This window comes from Schistocerca cancellata, chromosome 9, assembly GCF_023864275.1.
Source record: "Schistocerca cancellata isolate TAMUIC-IGC-003103 chromosome 9, iqSchCanc2.1, whole genome shotgun sequence".
Lineage (NCBI taxonomy): Eukaryota > Metazoa > Arthropoda > Insecta > Orthoptera > Acrididae > Schistocerca > Schistocerca cancellata.
Window position 1 is genome coordinate 302,751,328 of NC_064634.1, and position 23,070 is coordinate 302,774,397.

General features: G+C 37.0%; 1 protein-coding gene across 9 annotated transcripts in view; it reads right to left on the reverse strand.

Moving 5' to 3' along the window:
• The window catches only part of LOC126101058 (serine/arginine repetitive matrix protein 1-like), a 158,618-nt gene that overhangs the window by 119,680 nt on the left and 15,868 nt on the right, over positions 1–23,070 (reverse strand). For 7 of the 9 annotated variants that reach the window (XM_049911729.1, XM_049911728.1, XM_049911727.1 and 4 more), the window contains exons 3-6: positions 18,033–18,155; positions 11,930–12,100; positions 9,108–9,220; positions 3,921–4,238 (exon numbers count right to left, since the gene is read on the reverse strand). In XM_049911729.1, the coding sequence (XP_049767686.1) occupies positions 3,921–4,238; positions 9,108–9,220; positions 11,930–12,100; positions 18,033–18,155 (725 nt within the window). Of the gene's footprint in view, positions 1–3,920; positions 4,239–9,107; positions 9,221–11,929; positions 12,101–15,002; positions 15,027–17,386; positions 17,527–18,032; positions 18,156–23,070 lie in introns of those variants that run through there. The other 2 variants (XM_049911732.1, XM_049911731.1) reach the window with 2 other exon arrangements.

A 23,070-nucleotide genomic window follows, 5' to 3' on the forward strand; every position in this document is an offset into this window, starting at 1 on the left:
TCTCACAACACTTGACAGCACTTACTAGCAGCCTATACAATAATCACCTCACTGCTGTGAAGACAAGTGCTGGCACATCTGATTTATTCAGTGTATCAAAAGGTGTTGGACAGAGCTGTGTGCTGTGTTATATACCCCCAACTATACAACACCTGTTCAGAAAATGTTGTTATGAACGCTCTTTATGGCTGGACAACAGGTATCTCAAATGGTGGTAGAACTACTAATAAACTCCGACTTGCTGAGGACACTGAGCTTTATCGAGCAATGAAGACGAACTTGCTGAGCTACTAACAAAAGTAAAAAATGTTAATCTATCATAAGGAGTGGATCTCAACCTTAGCGAGTCAAAACTCACGATAATTGATCAAGGAACAAAGGTTCACCTGAAAAGTCTATCGTGGGTCAACCATCTATGACAACAGAAGCTGCAAAGATTAGATAAGAAGAAGAAGCACATTAGGATGAGTGGCTGCTATTTGTTAACACCATGTTGAAGTTGTAATATGTGCTTTTATTACAATGATATAAAAAACTTTAATATTCAGTACATACTATACATTGTAATTGTAATATACTACAGTCATGCTAATAAATTAAGGATAGTGATGATACATGGTGAAACAATGCTCTGGTGGGCGGTTTTCGGGTTTAAATCACCTCGGGGTAGACCATGCGGTGCATTTGATCTGGAGTCGTCGCACGGTGGCGCTGGCAGCAGTCCACATACGCAGAGGTGTGTTGGTGCATGTCAAGAGTACGGTGCAGCAAGTAAGTGTGCTGATGTTTTAAGACATGCTAATGGTGACTGTGTTGAAAATGGCTCAAAGAACACATATTGACGAGGGGTAGAATACTAGGGTGACTGGAGGCTGGTCAAACACAGCAGGCCATGGCATGGGCACACAAAGTGTGATCTCAAGATTATGGCAACAATTCCAGCAGACACTAAACGTGTCCAGGTGCTACAGTACGGGACATCCACGTGTACAACACCACAAGAAGACCGATATCTCACCATCAGTGCCCGCAGACGGCCACAGAGTACTGCAGGTAGCCTTGCTCGGGACCTTACCACAGCCACTGGAACAGTTGTCTCCAGACACACAGTCTACAGACGACTGAACAGACATGGTTTATTCACCTGGAGACCTGCATGGTGCATTCCATTGACCCCTGGTCACAGGAGAGCCTGTAAAGCCTGCTGCCAAGAACAGAGTACATGGTCATTGAAACAGTGGTTCCAGGTTATGTTAACGGACAAGTCCAGGTATAGTCCGAACAATGATTCTTGCCGGGTTTTCATCTGGCGTGAACCAGGAACCAGATACCAACCCCTTAATGTCCTTGAAAGGGAGCGGTACGGAGGTCGTGGTTTGATGGTGAGGGGTGGGATTATGATTGGTACATGTACACCCCTGCATCTCTTTGACAGAGGAACTATGACAGGTCAGGTGTATCGGGATGCCATTTTGCACCAGTATGTCTGCCTTTTCAGGGGTGCAGTGGGTCCCACATTCCTCCTGATGGATGATCATGCAAGGCCCCACTGAGTTGCCATTGTGAAGGAGTACCTTGAAAGAAGATATCAGGTGAATGGAGTGGCTTGCCTGTTCTCCAGACATGAACCACATCGAGCACGCCTGGGATGCTCTCAGTTGCTGTATCGCTGCAAGTCTTCAAACCCCTACGACACATCAGGAGCTCCGACACGCACTGGTGCAAGAATGGGAGGCTATACCCCAGCAGCTGCTCAACCACCTGATTCAGAATATGCCAACCCGTTGTGCAGCCTGTGCATGTGTACATGGTGATCATATCCCACACTGGCATTTTGTAGCACGTGTTTCAGGATGGTTTTCTCAACTTAAAACCAATACCGCGGACTTACAGATCTGTTGTGTGTGTTCCCTATGTCTCTATGCTATTAGCACCAGTTTTGTGTAGTGCCATGTTGTGTGGCACCACATTCTGCAATTATACTTAATTTATGAGCATGAGTGTAGATGTGGCTTGCGTGTATAGCCTTCATGTCTGGTTTTATGACTTATACCTTTTTAGAACTGAAGATGGCTTCACTGTCTGTAACTGATTTGCTGTAATAAATGATTTTAAATACAGTGAAACCCCCTTTTAAACTTCTCAAGGGACTCCAAAAAGAAAATGGTGTAAAATGTGGGGAAAAATGCTTTAAGCTGTGAAAGTTACATATAGGATACACCCTTGCACTGTATGTATGATGTATGTACATAACAGGCATCAAAAGACTTGTCAGGGACTTTTTTTATTATGTAATAAAGGTTTATTATCTAATAAAAACCACTGATGTAACTGGAGTCTGTAACTGTCTGGGAAGTGGAAACATCTGACTTAATTTCAAATGTCATAATCAATGTTTTTGAAAAGCCTGTAGCTGTCATCCATTATTTAAATAATGAAATACTGCACTAGTTACGTATTTTTTCATGCTTAGCACAACACGTTTCGAGAATTTTTTTATCGCTGTCAAATACAAATATGTAAATAAGTATTTTGTATGGTGTTTGAATATATGTTATTCTGCATCTCTTGCACTGTACTCATCTTTTTGAGGTTATCAGGTACTGTGTCTCATCAGTTATGTGGACAAACCCCCAACACACACACACACACACACACACACACACACACACACACACACAAAATCACACACATTGTTTTTTTCTTCACATTACAAAAAATACATACGTAAATACTGCACTTGCCAACAAGAATAAATTCTCGAAATACATTTTGCTCAGCATGAATACAATACGTAACCGGCGCTGTGTTTACACTAAAATCATTTGAGCAACACAGTTAATGACTGTGTCAACTGACGCTCCATGTGGCCATACGCCGAAACATGCTAAATATGGTTCAACAAAGGTCTCACAATGATCACAACAATCACAAAACTGCATTTGCAAAGCAGAGATCATGATATCTTTATCTGATCGAACCTAGTTACTCCCATTAGCCACCATGCCACGTACACCGAAGCAAGCAGTGAGAGATACAGCACGAATTGTTACAACTTGCACTCGTTTACCCGTTGAAATCCACTGAATAGAGTGCTCTGATGTCAAGGAACTTAACCACTTAATATTTATAAACACTACTGGATGGCCAACATTATACCAGCATCATATCTTCTCTACAAACATTTTTTTGTAATGCGTAAATCGCGAGAAAATTATAAATATGTGGACACAAAATCCGGTGCAAATTAACACTGCTGCCAGTTTTCTTGTTTAGAAAACCAATATTGCACTCACTGAGCACACGGTTCCCAATGGAATCCAACTTTAAGGACTATTTTTATAATGAATACCAGCAGCTTTTATGACACATATTAGCATTTAAATTTATTATCTCACTTTGTAAATACCAATTCAGTGCACAATTACTAATATTTATCCATTCAACTAACAATTTATACATTCCATAGCCTCCACGATTTACTGCACCTCACTAATCAATTCATAAGTTTATCACATCAAAGCTATTTCTTTTCATTGCCTTATTGATTATTTTCACTGCCTCATTAATCATGGAAAGTACAATATGCTAGTATGAACAGTTATTAATATACTTGTGGCTAATGTATAAATAGCTGTAAGAGATTTGGTTCTTTACGTTATCAAAACAGAAGGTATATGCAAGTTTCTACGACTGTGATGCCAACACGGCAATTACTACAGAGAGAGTGAGTTTGAAGCTGCCAGGAAGTTTCATATGCACATACCGTCAAATGCTTGTCATCCTTTTTCTGAACAATACATTCACATACATATCGTGGGACAATATTATTTCTGGTACCATTTGAGCTGTTTTGCAGTACTGTGTGAAGAGTTAAGCACTAAAATTATCATAATCTTGAAGAAAGATTTACAACATACCCAGAAGATGAATGGTGGTTGTTTTCATTCCGCCTTTTTTCCCTTTCTCGCTCCTTCTCACGTTCCTTTTCTTTTTCTCGTTCTCTTTCTTTCTCTCTTTCCCTCTCCTTTTCACGTTCTCTCTCTCGCTCCCTCTCCTTCTCTTTCTCTTTCTCCTTCTCTCTTTCCCTTTCACGTTCTCGTTCCTTTTCACGTTCTTTTTCTCTTTCCTTCTCTTTCTCCCTCTCCTTCTCTTCCCTTTCCCTGTTCTTGTCACGCTCTTTCTTCTCCTTTTCTCTGTCACGGTCTCTGTGCCTCTCTCTTGATCTGCTCCGTTTCCTAGAAAACAGAAATGTGGTAATCATATTTTGGAATAATTTACATAATATCAAAAGGAAACAAAAGAAAACAGGACCTATCAATTAAAAGTAAATATCTATGTCCAACAATGATAGTTATTACTAGACAGATTCCAGTAACAGTATTATCAAAATACTCTACAGAGTGAAATAAAAAATTATTTTGTGTCACATAAATCAGAACATGAACGATTAAATTAACAGGAAACTATTTAACAGAAGCTCTTATGTAATATTGCAGGATCAGAATACCACATCCGAATCCAAGTACTGTATCAAGGCCACAAATACAAACCACAACTCAAAAGTAATTTATCAGCAATGAAACAGCAATTATGCAGACTGATAAAGAATTCCAAGTTGCCATCCCTTTCATTTCTACAATAAATAATAATGGAAATTCCTGGACTGAGCAGTACGTAACACAGGGGAAAGACAAACACTCGCCTAAAGTGGATTGATGTGTGCAGCATGGTAACATGACACAAAATAGCATTCATGCTAGCTGTTTTTCTAGAAATAGTATGCTCAGTCAAGCCACACACACAACCACACAGACATCCAAATGTTCACTCCCCATTGCCATAGCAAACCTGAAATTGTCATAGCCACAAGTGCATGCATTTGGGTTTTTGTGTGGTTGTGAGAGAGGCTGTGTGTACTATTACTAGAAAAACAGCTAGTGTGAATGCCGTTTTCTGTTGTGTTACTATGTTCGACACACCACTCTGCTATTGGTGAGTGATTGCCTTTCCCTTATTTTGCGTATTTCTACAATACAGCTCAACAAGCAAGAATACATACAGATAAGAAGTTAGGTTTGTTGAATTTTCTGTTGCTTTACAGTAAAGTTTTAAAGTGTGTTCACACTGCGCACTGTGCCAAGAAGTGCCAGGCCAGGCTGTGATACCATACTTCCTGTTTTGCATTGTGGTCTTTACACCAGTGGCAGGCCACATCGGCACAGCAACAGCCATACTGACCTGGTGACATTCAGAATGTTCCATACTTTCAGCGTGAGATTGGGGCAGGTGCAAGTCGCTGAGTCATACTTCAGCTTCTGCAGTATTATGTATCAGAAATCTACCATCTGCTTTTAATAGAAATGTCAATGGTTATGTTTTCTTTTTCTTCTTTTCTTTTGTTCTAAGAAGTTCCTTCACATTTCACAATCAGTGAGGAAAACTTACAGATATTGTAATGATCCATGCAAAGTTACTTAGTCCATCTAAATTAACTAGTCCACATATTTTCCTTCATCTACAACAATACAGAACTGAAGACTCATATTTTTTCCACTCTTTCATTATACTTCAAATTAAAGAGGTGGAAATGAAAGGGAAACACCCTAGCGGCAGATAAAAGTGAAAAACTTGGCAAAATCACGTTAGGTGATCCAGGGAAAAGTCCAGTGAAATGTCATACCCTTGGCCTTGATTTCATTTCAAGTTCTTTAAAAGACATCTTAATTTGGAGAGCTACACGCAGTTCCTTGTCAGTCGCTAATTACTTCCTGATGTGTCTCAGGTCTAGAATGTTCTGCAGCACATACTAAAATATATCAGAATTCGTTGTGACAATGTAGGGAAAGATAGATCAGTACTTACCACAAAGATACCATGCTAAGTTGCACACAAGCACAACTAAAGGACATTTACCAATAAGCGCTTGGACACAAAATTCATTAGAAAAATATAAACATATGCCATTCATTCACAAAGTGAGCACTCCTCACGCACACATGGTCGCCAACTCTGGCAGCTCAGGCCGGAATGAAACATCATGTGGATCGCACACATGGTCGCCAACTCTGGCAGCTCAGGCCAGAATGAAACATCATGTGGATAGTGGCAGGAATCTGGAGGGGGTGGGGAAGAGGAAGGGATAGCAGTGTACAAGTGGGGGAAGAGAAGAACACTGCCTGCCGAAGTGTGCATGGACAAGAATGCCAACAGGCACAGTGACAGTAAGTTGTGCAGCAGACTGGTGGGGAAAACAGAACAAAGGAGGAGAGGAGGAGGGAAAAGATGGGCAGATGTGTTGGCAGAGGGTGGCAAACAAAGACTGTAGGAGATGGGACACACACTGTTTGCCATCCTCTGCCATTGTACCTCCCCGGCCCTCCCCACTCCTCTCCTATTTCGCTGTTTTCCCCACCTCCCTGCCCTACAATCTCCTGACACTGTGCCTGTTGGCATTCTAGTCATTGCACACTCTGCCAGACAGTGTTCCTCTCTTCCCCCACATCTACACAGCTATCCCCTCCCCACCCCCTCCAGATTGCTGCTACCCATTGTGGCCCAAGATGCCAGAGTTGGTGGTCATATGTGTGTGAGGTGTGCATGCTTGTGTGAACGAATGGTGTGCGTTACTCTTTTTCCAAGAAAGGCCGTGGCTAAAGCTTATTGTAAGTGTCTTAACTGTGCCTGTCTATAATTTAACGTGTTATCTTTATGGCAAGTAGCAACCTATCTTTTCCTACATTATGTCCATTATAATTATCCGGGCTGTTATGCCGTGGTCGGTTGATGAATTCTGTGTCAATTCCCAACGTTTCGTCTCCGACTGCGGGAGAAATCTTCAAGGGGGTCCGTCGCTCGATTGAAGGTCCAACACACCCACTGGCTCGCTACTGACTGTACTGTCAGTCAGCAGTGAGCCAGTGGGTGTGTTGGACCTTCAATCGAGCGACCCCCTTGAAGATGTCTCCCGCAGTCGGAGACGAAACGTTGGGAATTGACACAGAATTCATCAACCGACCACGGCATAACAGCCCAGATAATTATAATGGACATGATATTTCCGGCTTTGAATGTCTACATTTTAGTATTTTCCTACATTGTTTATATTCCTGCCTGGAGTTTCTATTGTTAGGATTCATTCTAGGATACGAATAAAATTTTTTGGGAAAGTTTTTACTTTTTTATGTGAAGTAAAGAATTCTCATAAATATCTGGTGCTATTTATGGGATCAGTCCGTAACATCCCATTTCTTCTATGCTTTCAAACTCTACAAGTCACTGCACCATCGAAACAGTACCAGTAAAAGCATTGAAATCTTTGTTCTACATGATAGCACAGACTGGTTGACAGTAAACAACTGATGGCTGCACATGTATGAACTACAACTTTGTGTGTCAGCCATTAATGAGTGTTGATTCCCTTTGCAGTGCAACTAGGTCTGCCAAGGGAGGGGTCGGGGCGGAGGCTGGGAACAACAACAACAACAACAACAACAACAACAACATGCATGCCTGCATTAGTTTACCAGCCCTGCAGTGTTTGGAGGTCTGCTGACCCCGCCCTTAGTCTTTTGTTAACAGCCTCTGATGACATCGATATCAAGCAGACTTTAAATCCTAATCTTCCTTTGTTCTTTCTATTAAAATAGCAAAAGCCAAAACTGAATCTCCTTAAGGACAGAGATGAGAATTTAGAAATTTGGCATGGTGAAATCAAGCAACTCACACAGTTCCACTTCTCCTTGGTTTCATCATATGGATTTCCTAAAAGAAATATTATTCCTAAGAGCTATGTACAGTTCTTTGAAAGTGGAGACAGAGTTGATGCAATTATTTACAAATTGTGCTACTACCTCTCACAGAAACACAATAGTAGAAATTTCAGAAATGAAAACCTTGTGCATCAACCAACTTAGACATAGAAGTATATTTATAGATGTTTCTATTCTTTGGCCTCTGCCATATTTCTTCTCCAAATAGAAAGTCATTATGAAGAATGACAAGTTTTTATAAATAATCCATCCACAGCAATTTCTCATCTTAAGACTAATTTATGCTTATCGTCTAGTTCCAAATACTGAACATACATGCTGCTAATGGTAGAATGTGGACAGCAAATAATTGCTTGCTTTTCAGAATGTCAACGGTGGCCTGTTGTAAAACCACAGCCAGTGTAACCAGTCATTGTTGAGGGAAAAATTAGTATTCATATGGGTTTTCTGGGCAAAAATCATTAAAATAACATGTGGGGCCAACACTACACCTGCACTGCTAGTAATTTGGTTTTTCTACCCACATGAACTAGGTAGGCTTGCGAACACAGCATTAATACTACTCAATAACTCACACTTACTCGTGAATGAGACTCACCTCAGTGTCACTACCAATTCAAAAACTTAGTTATTGCTTTTAACTATATTCCACTAGCAATAATGTATGGTCAAAAACATATTTAACAGTAGATTACCCACTATCAAACTCTTTGATTACATAACTTGTAAAGCTAGTACATGTGCTTGACATATGACATCATTTCTCAATGACTGTTACAAACTACGAAAAGGTAAATAGTTTATTATTAAGCTTAGATGCTACATTACCACGTGGAGAAAAATAAGATTTTTTTAACTGCATACTTTCTTGACAATCAATTGGGATGTATCACAGAACTAAAAGAATCACACGAAACGAAAAGAAGCTTTTCTTTTTTCACAATGGAAATAAAAGCACTTAAGGAAACTGTGGCATAATCTTATATACCACCAACACAAAAATAGGAGAAAGGAACCTTCCCCTGAATACTGTGGATGGCAGCCTGCACTGGCTACGCATGGACCGATGCAGAACATCATCAAATGTTCAAATTTGTGTGACTTCGTAAGGGACCAAACTGCTTAGGCCATCGTTTACATACTACTTTAACTAACTTATGCTAATAACAACACACACACCCATGCCCTAGGGAGGAGAACATCTCATCCCAGGCCAACCTGGCGTGCAGAGTGAATGGAGTCTTAAGGTGCAGCAGAGCTAGTACACACTACAGCTCTAAAAAGATTAAAACTTCTACAATACCAAACAAGACAGTTTTTTGCCCTTATACAAACCTGTCTCTCTCCCTTTCACGGTCTCTGCTCCGTTTGCGATCTTTACTGCTGTCTCGCTCCTTACCCTTTTCAAGTTTAGTCTTCATTGCCTCCTGAAGTCTGTCTTGTTCCTCCTGTGAAAACAGACAAAATGAGAACAATTTCCTGAAATGAAAAATGAATGCCACTATCTCTAAAAACTGCTTAGTCAACAGATATGTCAAGGAAATACCCTATATGGAACAGCTCAAAAGATAGTACCACTGTTTGTCCCAATCGTACATTACACAAATACTGCCCATTTACAAGGGGTGTTCAACAAGTGATGCAAATTATATCTTTTTTCCTCAGCCAATTTTGGTTGAAAAATGTGTAATTTGTTATGGAGCATGGTGGAGTGTTCCCATTTCAGCCCCTATAGTTTCATGAAGTTCTGACATGTGGCAAAGCTATACGTAGCCTTCAAAACAGCATCTGTAATGGATGTGAGTAGAGCGCTGTTATCGAGTTTCTTTAGGCAGAAAACCAGAGCACCGCAGAAATTCATAGGCACTTGCAGAACATCTACGGATACCTGGAAGTGAACAAAAGCAAGATGAGATTTTCAGCGAGCTGTCTCATCATCCCAACAAGGTCGTAGAGCGGTACCATGTGGACATACAGGACCTCCCAGTAAGGTCGTGTTAGGTTGTCACATTGAATGGAAATAAGGTTGAAAAATAGGGTTTTGTAACTAAAATAGTGGAGAATAATATGGCGTATTATAACCCTGAATAAAACCAACCTACTTAAAAAAAAGCATGCATTATTTATTCAACAACCCCTCCCCCATACATTACATTGCATATTACACATCAATAGAATATCCAGTGTGGAACACATTGTGTATGATGATAGCTCATTACTCAGCAAACATAAGAGACACTAAGCAGTAGACATACAGATATAAATAGTAACAGACAGCATAATTTTCTGACAAAGTCCTGTTCAATGACTAACAAAATACACACCCAAAAGACAACATTGTTTAAGTGTGTCTGTGAGAGTAGATTTGGAGGACTTACGTTGAAAGCTAATTCATTGTTCTTTTGATAACTGAAGTGTTTCTATACGGTTAGATGTTAGTACTATTCTGCCTATGGAAAATAGTGAACACACTTTAAAAACAACACAAAAAGCTTATCGTGCAGTAGTTGCCATATGAAGCACATCACATTCAGTGCACCATTTCTGCAGGCAATTGTTTCAACAAATACTTCTGTGTAAATTTTCTGCCCACACTGAAAAATTTTGATTTGTTTTTGTCAACTAGCACCTATAATTCCTTGGGAGCATGCTAGGTCGTCTAAATTGCTCCTTTTTAATCCGGCATTATATAGTATCGAATACTGTGATTATATTAATTCTTTGTGTTGTTTCCAATTTGAGAGTCTTAAAAACAAACTTACAACCCATGGTACACACATGTAAAAAAAAAGGTACCTACATACAATCCAATGCATACATGATTGCTCTAGTTGGCTTTTAGGACATCTCCAGCATATCCTATCACTCAGGGCCACTTAATGAAGTTTTTTTTTTTTTTTTTTAAGGGATGACTCTTATCTGAAACTTTTACTTCTTTTAATCAGAACAGTTTTCACTGTTAATATGATTCCTTCAGGGCTGAAATATATTAATTTAAACACCACACTATAATATTTTTTTGAAGGAGTATGTTATTTACTTAAAAATATGGAGCTTGTAGGACAAAATTATTGCCATCATTCAACCACACAGAAACAGACCAACATTCGAGCCATTAAAATGGATGTTGGTATTACTTTACCTCAAACATTACTGCACTTCAATGTTATGTTACTAACTTTGTCTAGGCCAATAACACATAGTGCAACACAGTGAACTTCTGCAAAATACTACTGGGAATACAGGTGTTTTCTACAAAATGTGTGAATTTGTATTTTTACATATTGTTCTTCCTGCTACAGACCTCGCTAAATTTAAATAGTGCTGTTTCCCTTTCGCAAACCTACACCACTGGCTATGAGTGACAATGCTTCTCTTTTTTAACGCTTATGAGCAATTTCTGGTACCAGGGCCTGTTTCTTGCAAACTACAATCACACCAAAATCAAATGTTTACGATAAATAACTTCAAACAGAATGAACCAGGGTTGAAATCTGATAGCACCAATCTCTAGTAAATGTTCCCCTGGTAATATATATAAAATGTTTTGACTGGAGATGAGACTAACATCTCCAATTTCTGCTGTGATAGTCAATGCAGCATTTCTTCTATGTACCAGCCCACATGTTGTGACTATTTTTAAATTACATCTGCTTCCATTTTAAACCCTTTCTTTTTTGTTACGTCTCCAAACACATCTATGTCAACATCAATTGGTAATTCACCAATCAAATGTTGAGGGCACCTCATCCCACAAACATGGTGAACTGCTTTCACTGTTTGGCCCTTTTCTTCATGAAACAATATTATACTCGTGTACAACCTAATTCACCAAGAAACTCAGGAGAGATCAAATGCTAATAAAAATAATATAAATAATGAGTTTTTCAAACAATGAAAAATCCAAGATGGAAGGTAACAATATTTGAAAAGGAAAGATGCTACCCACCATTTAGTGGAGAGCGTGAGTCGCAGACAGGCACAACAAAAACTGTCACAATATAAGCTTTCGGCCAACAAGGTCTTTGTCGAAAACACACACACACACACACACACACACACACACACACACACACACACACACCTGCAGCCTCTGGCAGCTGAAGACACACTTTAATGAGAATAATGAGTTTTTTTATACATGCTATTAGACATACCATTCTCTTTTTTATCTCTTCCTTCTTCTGCTCAAGAAACTGCACAGGGATCCCACTAACTGAATCTTGTGCTGACAGCAATAGCTCCCACAACTCCGACATGAATATTCTTGCATTCTTTCCATTAAGGAAGCCCGTTAGGTTGATCTGGATTTTCTTGGGATCTGGATGCTATTACAGAAACAGACAGGTGGGAAGAAAAGGTGTGTTTAGCTTTAATGTTTTATTAAGCATCGTTAAGTGTAACAGAACACTGCTACATATATTCCACACTTCATTCTAGCACAGTTCAACTGTCTGTTTGCCACATACTTCCTAGTGATGCCATTTATATGCATTTGACCATCTAAAATATCGTAAAAATGTTACACAAGGGTAATTAAAGCATTAAACCATTTTTTCTTTTTAATTTGAACACTACTGACAATCTCTAAATAACTAGCTCAACCAAGTTCATTGGGCTGATGACACAGCCACTGATAGTGAATTAATATTTTAGTGATATATACAGGAAATAAATTCTGTCTTCAGATATAGAGCCTACAATAGTGGTTTTGTGATTTTACGAGTTACAAGTTGATTTAATTGATATGCCAATAGTAATTTTTTATCTGTGACATTTTATACATAAGTTGTCAGGCAAGCAATCTCAATGTCACTCTTTCCTTCTGTTCATTATATTTATCAAAGACAACAACATTGGAGTTATGTAACCTGCTAACATATGGATCAATCATTATCGCAATTCCTTCTCTACATTAATGTGTTGAATACAAAAATTAGTTCTTGAGAAAAAAATTTGGAACATCACTGTGCCACGCAATGCCTATGAAAATGTTTTTGTCACTGTATCCACAGGAAAAATAAACACAAAGCCAGAGAACCACACCTTGGCAACATAGGAATACAGTAAAACCCCTTTTTAACGTTCCCGGAAATAACATTTTCCTGGGGTTTACATTATTTTTTATTGCTCCCAACAAATTACCTATATACACAATGTTAATTCACACCCCACTTCGTGTCAACATATAATTTTCCCGCCATTTATGCATCATGAAAAAATGTTAGTGAAGAATAATTGAAGTAAAACATATGCCGGCATGGTGCTGCATTCAAGTAGTGTTTACAAATGTTATATGGTTAAGTTTCTTGACACCAGGGTGCTCTACTCAGCAGATCTGATCCAGCAAAGTGGTAAAAGTTGGAACAATTCATGCCGTATCTCCTGCCGCTGCCAGGCTCTGCTCTGTATGGTGGCTGAGAGTAACTAGGTTCGTTCGAATAAAGATATCATGACCAACTGCAACCATTACTAAACTGTCTCTACTGCGCATGCGCCATTTTGTCATTGTTGTGAACGTCGCGACACCCCCGTCAAAGCATATTTGCCATGGTTCGTTGTTTGGTCACTTTTTGCGCCTACACTCACTCTGAATTGCTCAAATGTTTTTGGTTTAAATACAGTGTAACTTACATATTTTTTCATGTTGGGCAAAATGTGTTTCGAGAACTAATTCTCGTTGTCAAGTGCAATATCTACGTACAGATTTTTTTGATGTTACACAAACAAACAATGTGAGTGATAGTTTGTTTGCGTGTGGTTTTCAACATAACCAACGAGGCGCAGTACCAGGCAACCTCAAAAAGACAACAGTCCAAGAGATGAGGAACAACACATATGCAAATACTACACAAAATATGTTTGTAAATATTTGCACTTGACAATGACAAAAAATTCTCGAAACGCATCATTCTAAGCATGAAAAAATATGTAATTGGTGCAGTGTTTCATTGTTTAAATAATGAATGACAGCTGCAAGGCTTTCCAAAAACAATGATTAAGATTTTTTTACTTCCCAGACAGTTACCAGTTCCAGTTACATCAGTAGTTTTTATTAGATAATAAACCTTCATTATATAAAAAACAAGTCCCTGACAAAGTACTTTGATGTCTATTATGCACATATATCATACATGAAGTGCAAAACTGCAAAGGGATATCTTAGACATAACTTTTACAGATTAAAATGTCATTTTACACCATTTTTCTGAAGCCCTTTAAAAGTGAAGCTTCACTGTATATGTACAGAAGCACTACTGGTTTGTGAGAAGCTATTTAACAATGACAAAACAAATTTAACAAAACATGGCTAATAATTTATTACTGCTGCCAATTTAATTCTAACACTTCACAATGCTTTGGCATTTCCGATACCTTGTGTTATGATTTCATTTTTTAATCTTTTTTACTACTATTTTTTATGATTGTTATTGCCTTTGGAAATGTTAACAAACAGAAGAGAAAACTGTGCTAGATAATGCAGTGATTTAGTGAAATTATGATAACCCCTCCCTTATTGTGACTTGTTTTGGCAGTACTTTACAACGAGTGTTGTACACAAAAGCAGGAAATGTTTGATAACTGCAAAAAGCCTGCAGTAATAATACATACACTCAGTTCTTAAGTAACTGATAGTTTCTCTTAACAGAGACAAATTAACATGTTGTCATCATCAAAACACTACCCCCCTCACGACATTTTTTTATTAAATTCTTTTCAATATGCCATCAGCTTGTGTGTACATGTAATTTTCAATACTGAAGTAACTTATGAGTACTTTTCAAAGTAGCAACTTGAAATAACTTAAAAATATCTGAGCAAAAAAGTAAAACGTGCCAGATGTTGAACCAAATTACTGCTACCAAACCATTTAGCTTAGACTATTTCAATCATGGCTGAATTATAAAAAATCTTACAGAATGCACATGGATAATAAAGCTGCCAGTTTGTAATTGCAAAATATGCCAGATATGATTTTTCTATTGGATAAGAGTTCATCTTTTCCTTTACCACATATACAACAGAAAATACGTAAGTTAGCATGGAAAACAGTGCAAATGTATTATATTTCTTATCAGATTTGTTAGAAGACATCACTGTTTTCAAAACCAGCACAGCAATTTACACGACACTGTAAATCTCTTATTTGAGTTTCAGTACTTGGTTCAACAAATGGCACTTTGCTTTGAAAATACCGGCTTCTACTGCTGAGAGAATTCTTTATACCACCTGCCACATCTCGTCTTAGCAAGGGCTCCAGACTTCGTATGGTTCCTCTTCTGCTAGAAGACTGAATTGAACGACAGTATGAGATCACTGCCATAAACATGACAAACCATACCCTAAACACATAACTCAATTTCTTTTGAACGAAGAGGATGACAAGAAAAATTACACATACTGTTGCAGATATCAAATGAGGCTTTAGATTTGGCACATGGCAGTGACATGACCTATATTTACTAACATTTGTGCCACTGATGTACTGCCATCACAATACTGCTATAAATTTATTTTTATAAACTTATCATGAAAAATTAGAAAAACAGGCTAGCATTCCTTGAGTCATGTGAGCCAAGTTACAACACAAAATTGATCTGCATGTTTTTAACTAACCAAATTACAATAAAAAACTGATCTGCGCGTTTTTAACTGTGTTTTCAAGTTCTTAAGCCATTTGTGATGCACTGAACACAAATCCAAGCAACATTAACCATTTTTAATACAACTGTGTAAAACCAGACACAATGCCTGACAAAATACAAACAACAGATGGAAATAACTGCTGCTGTGTTTTGGAGAGATGTATTGCGATTCAGGAACCTACCCACAAAATTTCCTCAAGACAGGATTGTAAACTAAACATCTAAAAGAAATCACATTTTTTTCCTTCAGACTCATACTGGAAACTACTGATTTATAACCAATCTTAATTTCAAATGTATAAAAAATAACTTATATCCAAAACAATACCCAATTTTGCTTGGCTGATGGAAACATTTATGCTTACTACATGAAATTAAATCAATGAAGGAAAGTAATTCATCATACTGGACAAGGATGTAACAGAAAATCTGCCACTAACTTTTTGAAGCAAACATCTTGGTATTCACTTAAAGTGATTTTTGATTTATTATAACCTCCACTTGTACAGGCAGAAAAATGATCCCCATTGCTCTCAAATAAGAGAAGTTTTTTCAAAGAGCTTGTTGTACTACTACAGCACTTACTTACACTAACAGCATCAAAAACAGCAGCCGATTTTATCATAAAATCACAAAAGATTTAAATCTTCTGTACAGTAAGTTTGGATCACAGACTACCATGGTTATGATACATGACAATATACAAAACTAGACTGTTCTATCCAGATTAAAGGATTAAGTATGAATCGGTTAGAACAAATGTGCACAAAAAATAAATTTTGTTATCAACTATTCATCCAAGATGTATTCCCTCATCATGAAAGTCTGGAACACAACTGAGGATAGCATTTCGAAGAATCCTAATATGCCAAGGATATTATACACACTTGACACAGCAAACCATTATTACAAATGGAAGAAGAGCAATTTACAACATACTGGATATAGCATTACAGCCGAAACATTACCTTCGCCTCTTTTACTGCTTTGTTTGAGAACTGCACAAAGGCTAATAATTAATGGTACTTTTAGTCAAGGTACAGCACAATGAATGTAATTAAAACCACAACATTAATGTGAACAAAACAATCAATCAAAATATTTTCCACACAGCTCACGATAAAAGAAAAATTTTAAATCATCTAAAAGATTTGTTTGATACTATTCAGGACCACAAAAATTTCATAATGATTATCAAAAATCTTTAAGTTTTGACAAGGCAGAAATGTCATATGTGTTGTTACTTTACTTCACTGAAATTTAAAAATGAAAAGCCTGAATGAGGTAGTTTCTGTATTTTGAAATAGCCACATAGCAGCAAGTATAGTTTTTAACACTAGATAGTTTATAGAGAATTATCAGATAGCTGTATTGGGTGGCCTACAAACTGCACAGTTCGTGTAAGTGTAATGTTACATTAATGCTACAAAACAGCACATCAGAACATACTTGCTTCTATCACAGTAACACAGGTATTTGATGAAAAATACTTTAAAGTTATATGAAATCTTTCCTAGTAACAATTACAGCATAATTTTTAACTAAAAGCAAGCAAACACACACACACACACACACACACACACACACACACACACACACACACACACACGAAAAGGGGGAAAAATCAAGTTACACGATAAGCACTATAAAGACTGCAGCCTGAAAATGAATGTGATAGTACGGGATCAAATATTAACATCTAATGCGCAAGGAATATTAAGGATGGAGAACTCAAAAATCCTTCTGTCTGCCCAACTTGATACACCAGTGAGTCGAAAATTTTCATAGTATGCACATAGTGAGGTGGACAATTTTTTCACTAAAACGTAACTAATGTAAAAATTGCGTTTTCTTCTGTTAATTTTCATGGAAATTACCATGTACATGATACACACTTTTTGCTCACATTCACAAGATGGGATCTTAATTATTACAGTTTTAAGAGAGGTTTCAATGTAGTGTACCAACCTTTTCATTTTGTACTGAACCCTGACAACCCCTGCCCGGATGTCAGCAGAGCAGGAGCAGTCAGCTAATTGAGAAGGAGAGGAGAAGCCGACAGCCCGATCACAAGCGAACCGAGCGAATTCGCACTCCAACAGAGGTGAGGTGATGGGACAAGTTTACAACGTAACTGTCTAATTGGGCGGAAGAAACCGGCAACAATCAGTTTTTTTACTTTACTGTACTTCTATGCTGATTTTTAAGCACTAATATTTACCCCCATTTGCTTTTACATTCCAAGCCTTATTAGAAATTCATACAACCACCAGCATTTTCAGCAAAAATTCCAAATTAAATGTTGGTGGTTAACAGCAGTTTGCACGAAACAAATTTTAAAAATGTTGCATGAATCTCCAACAAAACATCTTACAAATTACTGATTTTCAGCAAAACAAATCATATATGCAATATAGCCAAACTAAACGCTGCTGCAGTTATGCCACAGTAGTAATTCCATTTTAAAAAACACCTTAAAAATTATTAAAGTGCAAACTCTCCAACCACAGCTTTCACAAAACGATATCCCCATCAAGATATTACAATAGCAACTACAAAGTCAACACTAAACAGACTTATTATATAATTTGGGACAAACCATCTGGACCATTACCTTTAGCTCCAACTGGTTGAAAACAAATTCCACAACAACATCATCTTCTATTCCTAGGAGACTTGTTATCTTCTGAGCTATCCAGGGTTTTATTACTTCCAGCTTTACTTTGGACATATCAACCTGTAAGTTAAAAATTTTTAAATGTTACTGATGTTTAACACACTTTTCTGGAAATTAGGCTTCCCAAAACAATTTGCAAAGCAGTAACAGGTGTGTTTTATTAGTCTTCTTAACGGTAAGGGAATGATACTGATCTGACATCTTGACTAGTACTCATGTGATTTTTTTCTGCAGATTGTTATTACATAAGTTTTGTTAATTAATAAAAATAATAAAATTCTTTCTGATTTATTAATCAGATTTAAATGATCTTTGGTTGAGTCTATGTGAAGTTCCCCTACTAAAAACTGTTTATTCAATAATGAAGTGTATTCTCCTTTTTCACACATTCTGAATGTAGACTTGCTATTAAATTCAGTTACAGAGTGAAGTGTATCTAACTAGCTCAAGCGCCCAAATGTGCGTGGCTAGACCACCGCACAAACCGACATAGGTGCTGCCTCTACAACTCCCTCTAGAAGTACGATCAAGGTAAGATGACCACCTTTTGTAAGTTTGGCATTCCATGTATCTACCTCACCTAATGACTTAGAGCAATTAACAGCCTTATTTACAATTCTTTATACAGTAATAAAATCTTGTATTGGGATGCACAATTAAATGCATACTGAACATACGAATAAAATTATGTATTACACTTGGTTCTTCATAAAAGTTTACCCATAAATTAAACAAATACATATTTTAAATGCAGTGATCAAATTCAGTTTATGCTCCCAGTGGCTTGAATAATTATTGTACAAACACGTTGGACATCTCTTTCTTGTAGGAATTCACCTGCTGGAATCAGAATGAATGTAACTAATGGTTTTTAAACTAAAGGCAAAACTATGCAAAATAATAAACAATTAACTAAAACAATGAAAACAAATATTATACTCTAAAAGTTGTCTGTGACATGTTTGTATGTCTGTCAAAGCATACCACCTTGCTGGTATGTAATTGCCTCAGTCTATAAAATATCCTGATCTTAATCAATTGTCCAATTAAAATCTCTCAGAGGTTAATTACTTAAGTAATAGAACATGTTACTAGCTCAGATGATGCACATCAACAAGCACTACTAACAGGTCAATCTTTTTTTTGCAATTAAAACTACCACAGTTATTATTCATTTACTACATTTCCCTAACCTCAGCACTGTAGCTTCTCTCGCATACCACCATGCCATCTCCACAGTCAGCTGATTCATTCTTTCCTCATGAAACAAAAATACCACACACTTCCAACAAATTTCATATAGTCACCAATGTATTGTTTCATGACTCTTGCACAATCAATCTAACAAAAAATGTCACATTTTTGACAGATGAATTGATCACTTCTGGAAGGTTCTTGAGACTAATGTTTGCATATTCTGCAATATTCTACGTATGTATAAACAACACTACTCTGCATTCAGGAGGTCTCTTCAGATTAGGTCTGTATTATGGTTACGGTGTGGGGAAAAAAAACACCGAATACAATATTTTAGGTTTGCAAACACACAAATCAACATGGCATTTGATGATCGCCTTTGAACTCAAGCTAGACCCTAGTTGACACAAAGGACCACTGCAACCACAAACTTCCTTCACAGAGTAATAAAGAAGTATTGAATAAATATAGAAAAAAACGTTGTCATTGTTCTGTTTTACTGTCAGATACACATATGCATAATGTCACATGTAATGTGCTGTGACTGGCTGATAGGAGCAAACACACCAGCTGTGATGCAGATTTGTGTGATATTTGGTGATCTTCATATTTGTGGCTGTATACTACAAAAATACATGGTTTAATCTACGAACTGTATTAAGAATGTCTCTAAACCTCATTGTTTTTTGTTCAACATGTATAAAGACAGTTTTATTATTGTGGGGAAAACCAATTTTTTAAGATTAGATCACCCAGCTTTCAAGAAACATGAAGGGATGGATATGCTGGAGAGAGATGAACGAAATACAAAGGCACAAGTTGAACCTTGAAATTAGGCTAAAATTTTTTTATTGCAACAAATTTATGCAATCTGTTTTCACATCTCTAGGTTCTTATTTGAATCATACAAGGATAATGAAATCTATTAATGCTGAGACAGCAAAAAGTTCGGTATGTGTACCTAAAATGACAGGAGTCTACCTTCGTAAACTGATGGAAAAAGAAATTTTTCATCTCACCAAGACATGTGGACACTGTGAAAAATCTAGTTTTGTGCTGAAGGCAATGTGTCCTCCATGTTCAAATTCAGATTTCAAGTGGCTTTTTTCACAATATATACTGAAGTGTTGGGATCTAAAGCATAAAATCTCAGAAGGGAACTCTGAAGTTATGACAATGCTTCCTTTTGAAAACTATGAACAGTATATGCTTACGAAGTGTTTTTCCTTTATGTGATTAGATTTACTGGGTTTATTATAAATGCATTTCTAATAATATAAACAGAAGTGACTTGTTACATCAACAAACAATTTGACGGTATATTTTCATCTTAATACTGAAAAATAAAGAAATAGGACAAAAGTATGGAACATAATGTACTAAAAACCAAGCTGTAAGGAACTAAAAGTGTCTCGAAATGGGCAGAAAATAGCCACACACTGTAACACCGATATTGGCCATACAATATAACCCTTTTTTTCTGTCCTCATCAGTTAGTTTTATGTTCCATAGACCATTTGCACAACAAATTGTAATTAAGTGGGACGAGTCATTTGACAGTCACATTGCAAATTAATTTGTAAATACGGCTGCATGTGAATTTAGTAAGTTTTTATTTATTATTAGATATATAGATGTGAGTTAATAATTCTTACCAACCTCCTTTTACATGTTACCGTAATAGATATTCTTCTACAGAATTGGTGTTTTCAACATTTGCATAACTAATTCTGCCTGTTGTACATTAAATGGAAGATGGTTTACATACATGAGAAAAAAACAGCAGACCTAAGAATGAGCCTTGCGGAAACCCGCACATGATTTCTCCCCAATCAGAACATCATTCCCAGACTACATTGGTTGAATTACTAGATACAACTTTCCACATTCTTATGATTAAATACGACGTTATCTCCTGGCCGGCTACACTATCAATTCCATAAAACTTCAATTTACGTACGAGAATTCTGCGATTCATACAATCAAATGCTTTAGATAGATCACAGAAAATACCAACCAGTGCAATTTTAATATTTAATGCTTGTAAAATTTGAAGAATGAGCATGTAAATGGCATTCTCAGTAGAGCAATTCTTCTGAAATCAAAACTATGATTCACTGACGATGATATTGTTGCTCAGGCAAGATGATATTCTACAATTCATCTTCCCCTCAAAAATTTTGTAAAATGTCAACCATGAAACAGGTCAGTAGCTATTGACATCCTTCCTACCAACTTTCTTAAAGTGTGATTTGACAATGGCGTATTGCAGTCTCTCTGGAAAAATGGCTGAGTTAGTGATGCATCACATATTTTAGATAAAACAGCATTTATTATATGGGAATAAGTATTTTGTTCTCTTTTGGAAACACCATGAAAATCAGGTGAGCTTTTATTTTTAAGAGAAAACATAATTTCCTTAATTTCACGTGGAAAAGCTAGTGATACATTCATATGGCTGAATTTTACGAGAGTTGCTTCAACAAACTGTTGTGACATCTGTCTTCAACTTTCTACTGAATTTATGAAAACATTATTAAATATATTTGCTACCTGTGATTCATTTACAGCCCTTCCATTCAGTTCAATAGTGATATCCTGTTCTGTGACTTTGTCTTGCATCTCATTTCACTACATTCCCTGAGTATGCATAATGTCATAAAAATGCTGAGACAGTGATCAACTTGCAATTATTGTTTTCTGTAAACCTATTCCCATTTTCAGTTTCTTTATGAACTGGAAGGAAAATCAACGGTTTATCAATATACACCATTTAAGGATCTGCTTATAGTGTACTGTGAAAGACTGAAGCTCCAAATATCAGAATCCACTATGATTGTTACAAAAATTGTGTTATTTTTTGCAATATGAAAATGATCACTCTAAATTACTTTGTTGTAATGCAGTGTCTGAAGGACTACATCGAAGTTATATATTATGTGGAAAGATGTGTGTTAGCTATGGAAATGGGAAAGCAAAACTAGTGCTTCAAATAATATGGAGAAGGTCCAAATGCAGAACGAAGATAATATTAAAAAAATAAATAAATAAACTAACACAAAATAAAGTGTAATGATGATGAAGAACCACCAATACAAAAGATTAAGAAGTAGAAGTAGACATGTATAACACATCTTTATTGCACATAGTGCCATATTAGAAGGGAATTTTAAAAATTAAGTTATAAAGTATAAAGGCAGACCAAGTAAATTTTATTGAAGGCTACAACACACTTAAAAAGTGACACAGATACTATTTTTGAACAACCACCAAATCTCTTTGAACAATGGTCAGAACACACTGCCATTCATCTAGTTTTTCAACAATAGAAATCCACACCTTGGTCATGGAGTCACTGAACTGCTGTGTGAACGTCCTCATACAAGACTCACTTTCGCCAAGGTTCAGTCAGCTTGCCAAAACAAAGTAAATCTCATGTTGCAATATCAGGACTGCATGGTGGATCAGCATCACTTGTGCCTATGTTGCCTCTGTAAAACTGTTGGCATCATTTCAATACATACTGTCTCCTGTGCTTCAACTCTGGAATACATTTTCAGTTGACACACCATTTTACTCGCACACTGTAGTGCACCTGTTACCCTTACCACGGCAGAACTGTCTCTGCAGGACCCCATGAATATGTCTGCTATTCTGCAATGCACCACTTTTGTTGTGGAAAGGATCTCAGTGTGGGATGACTTGTGCACTTACTTTCTGAAGCAGTGCACAACATTAAGACCACTGGCAGAGCTATTAGAGAAAAATCGATATCTGA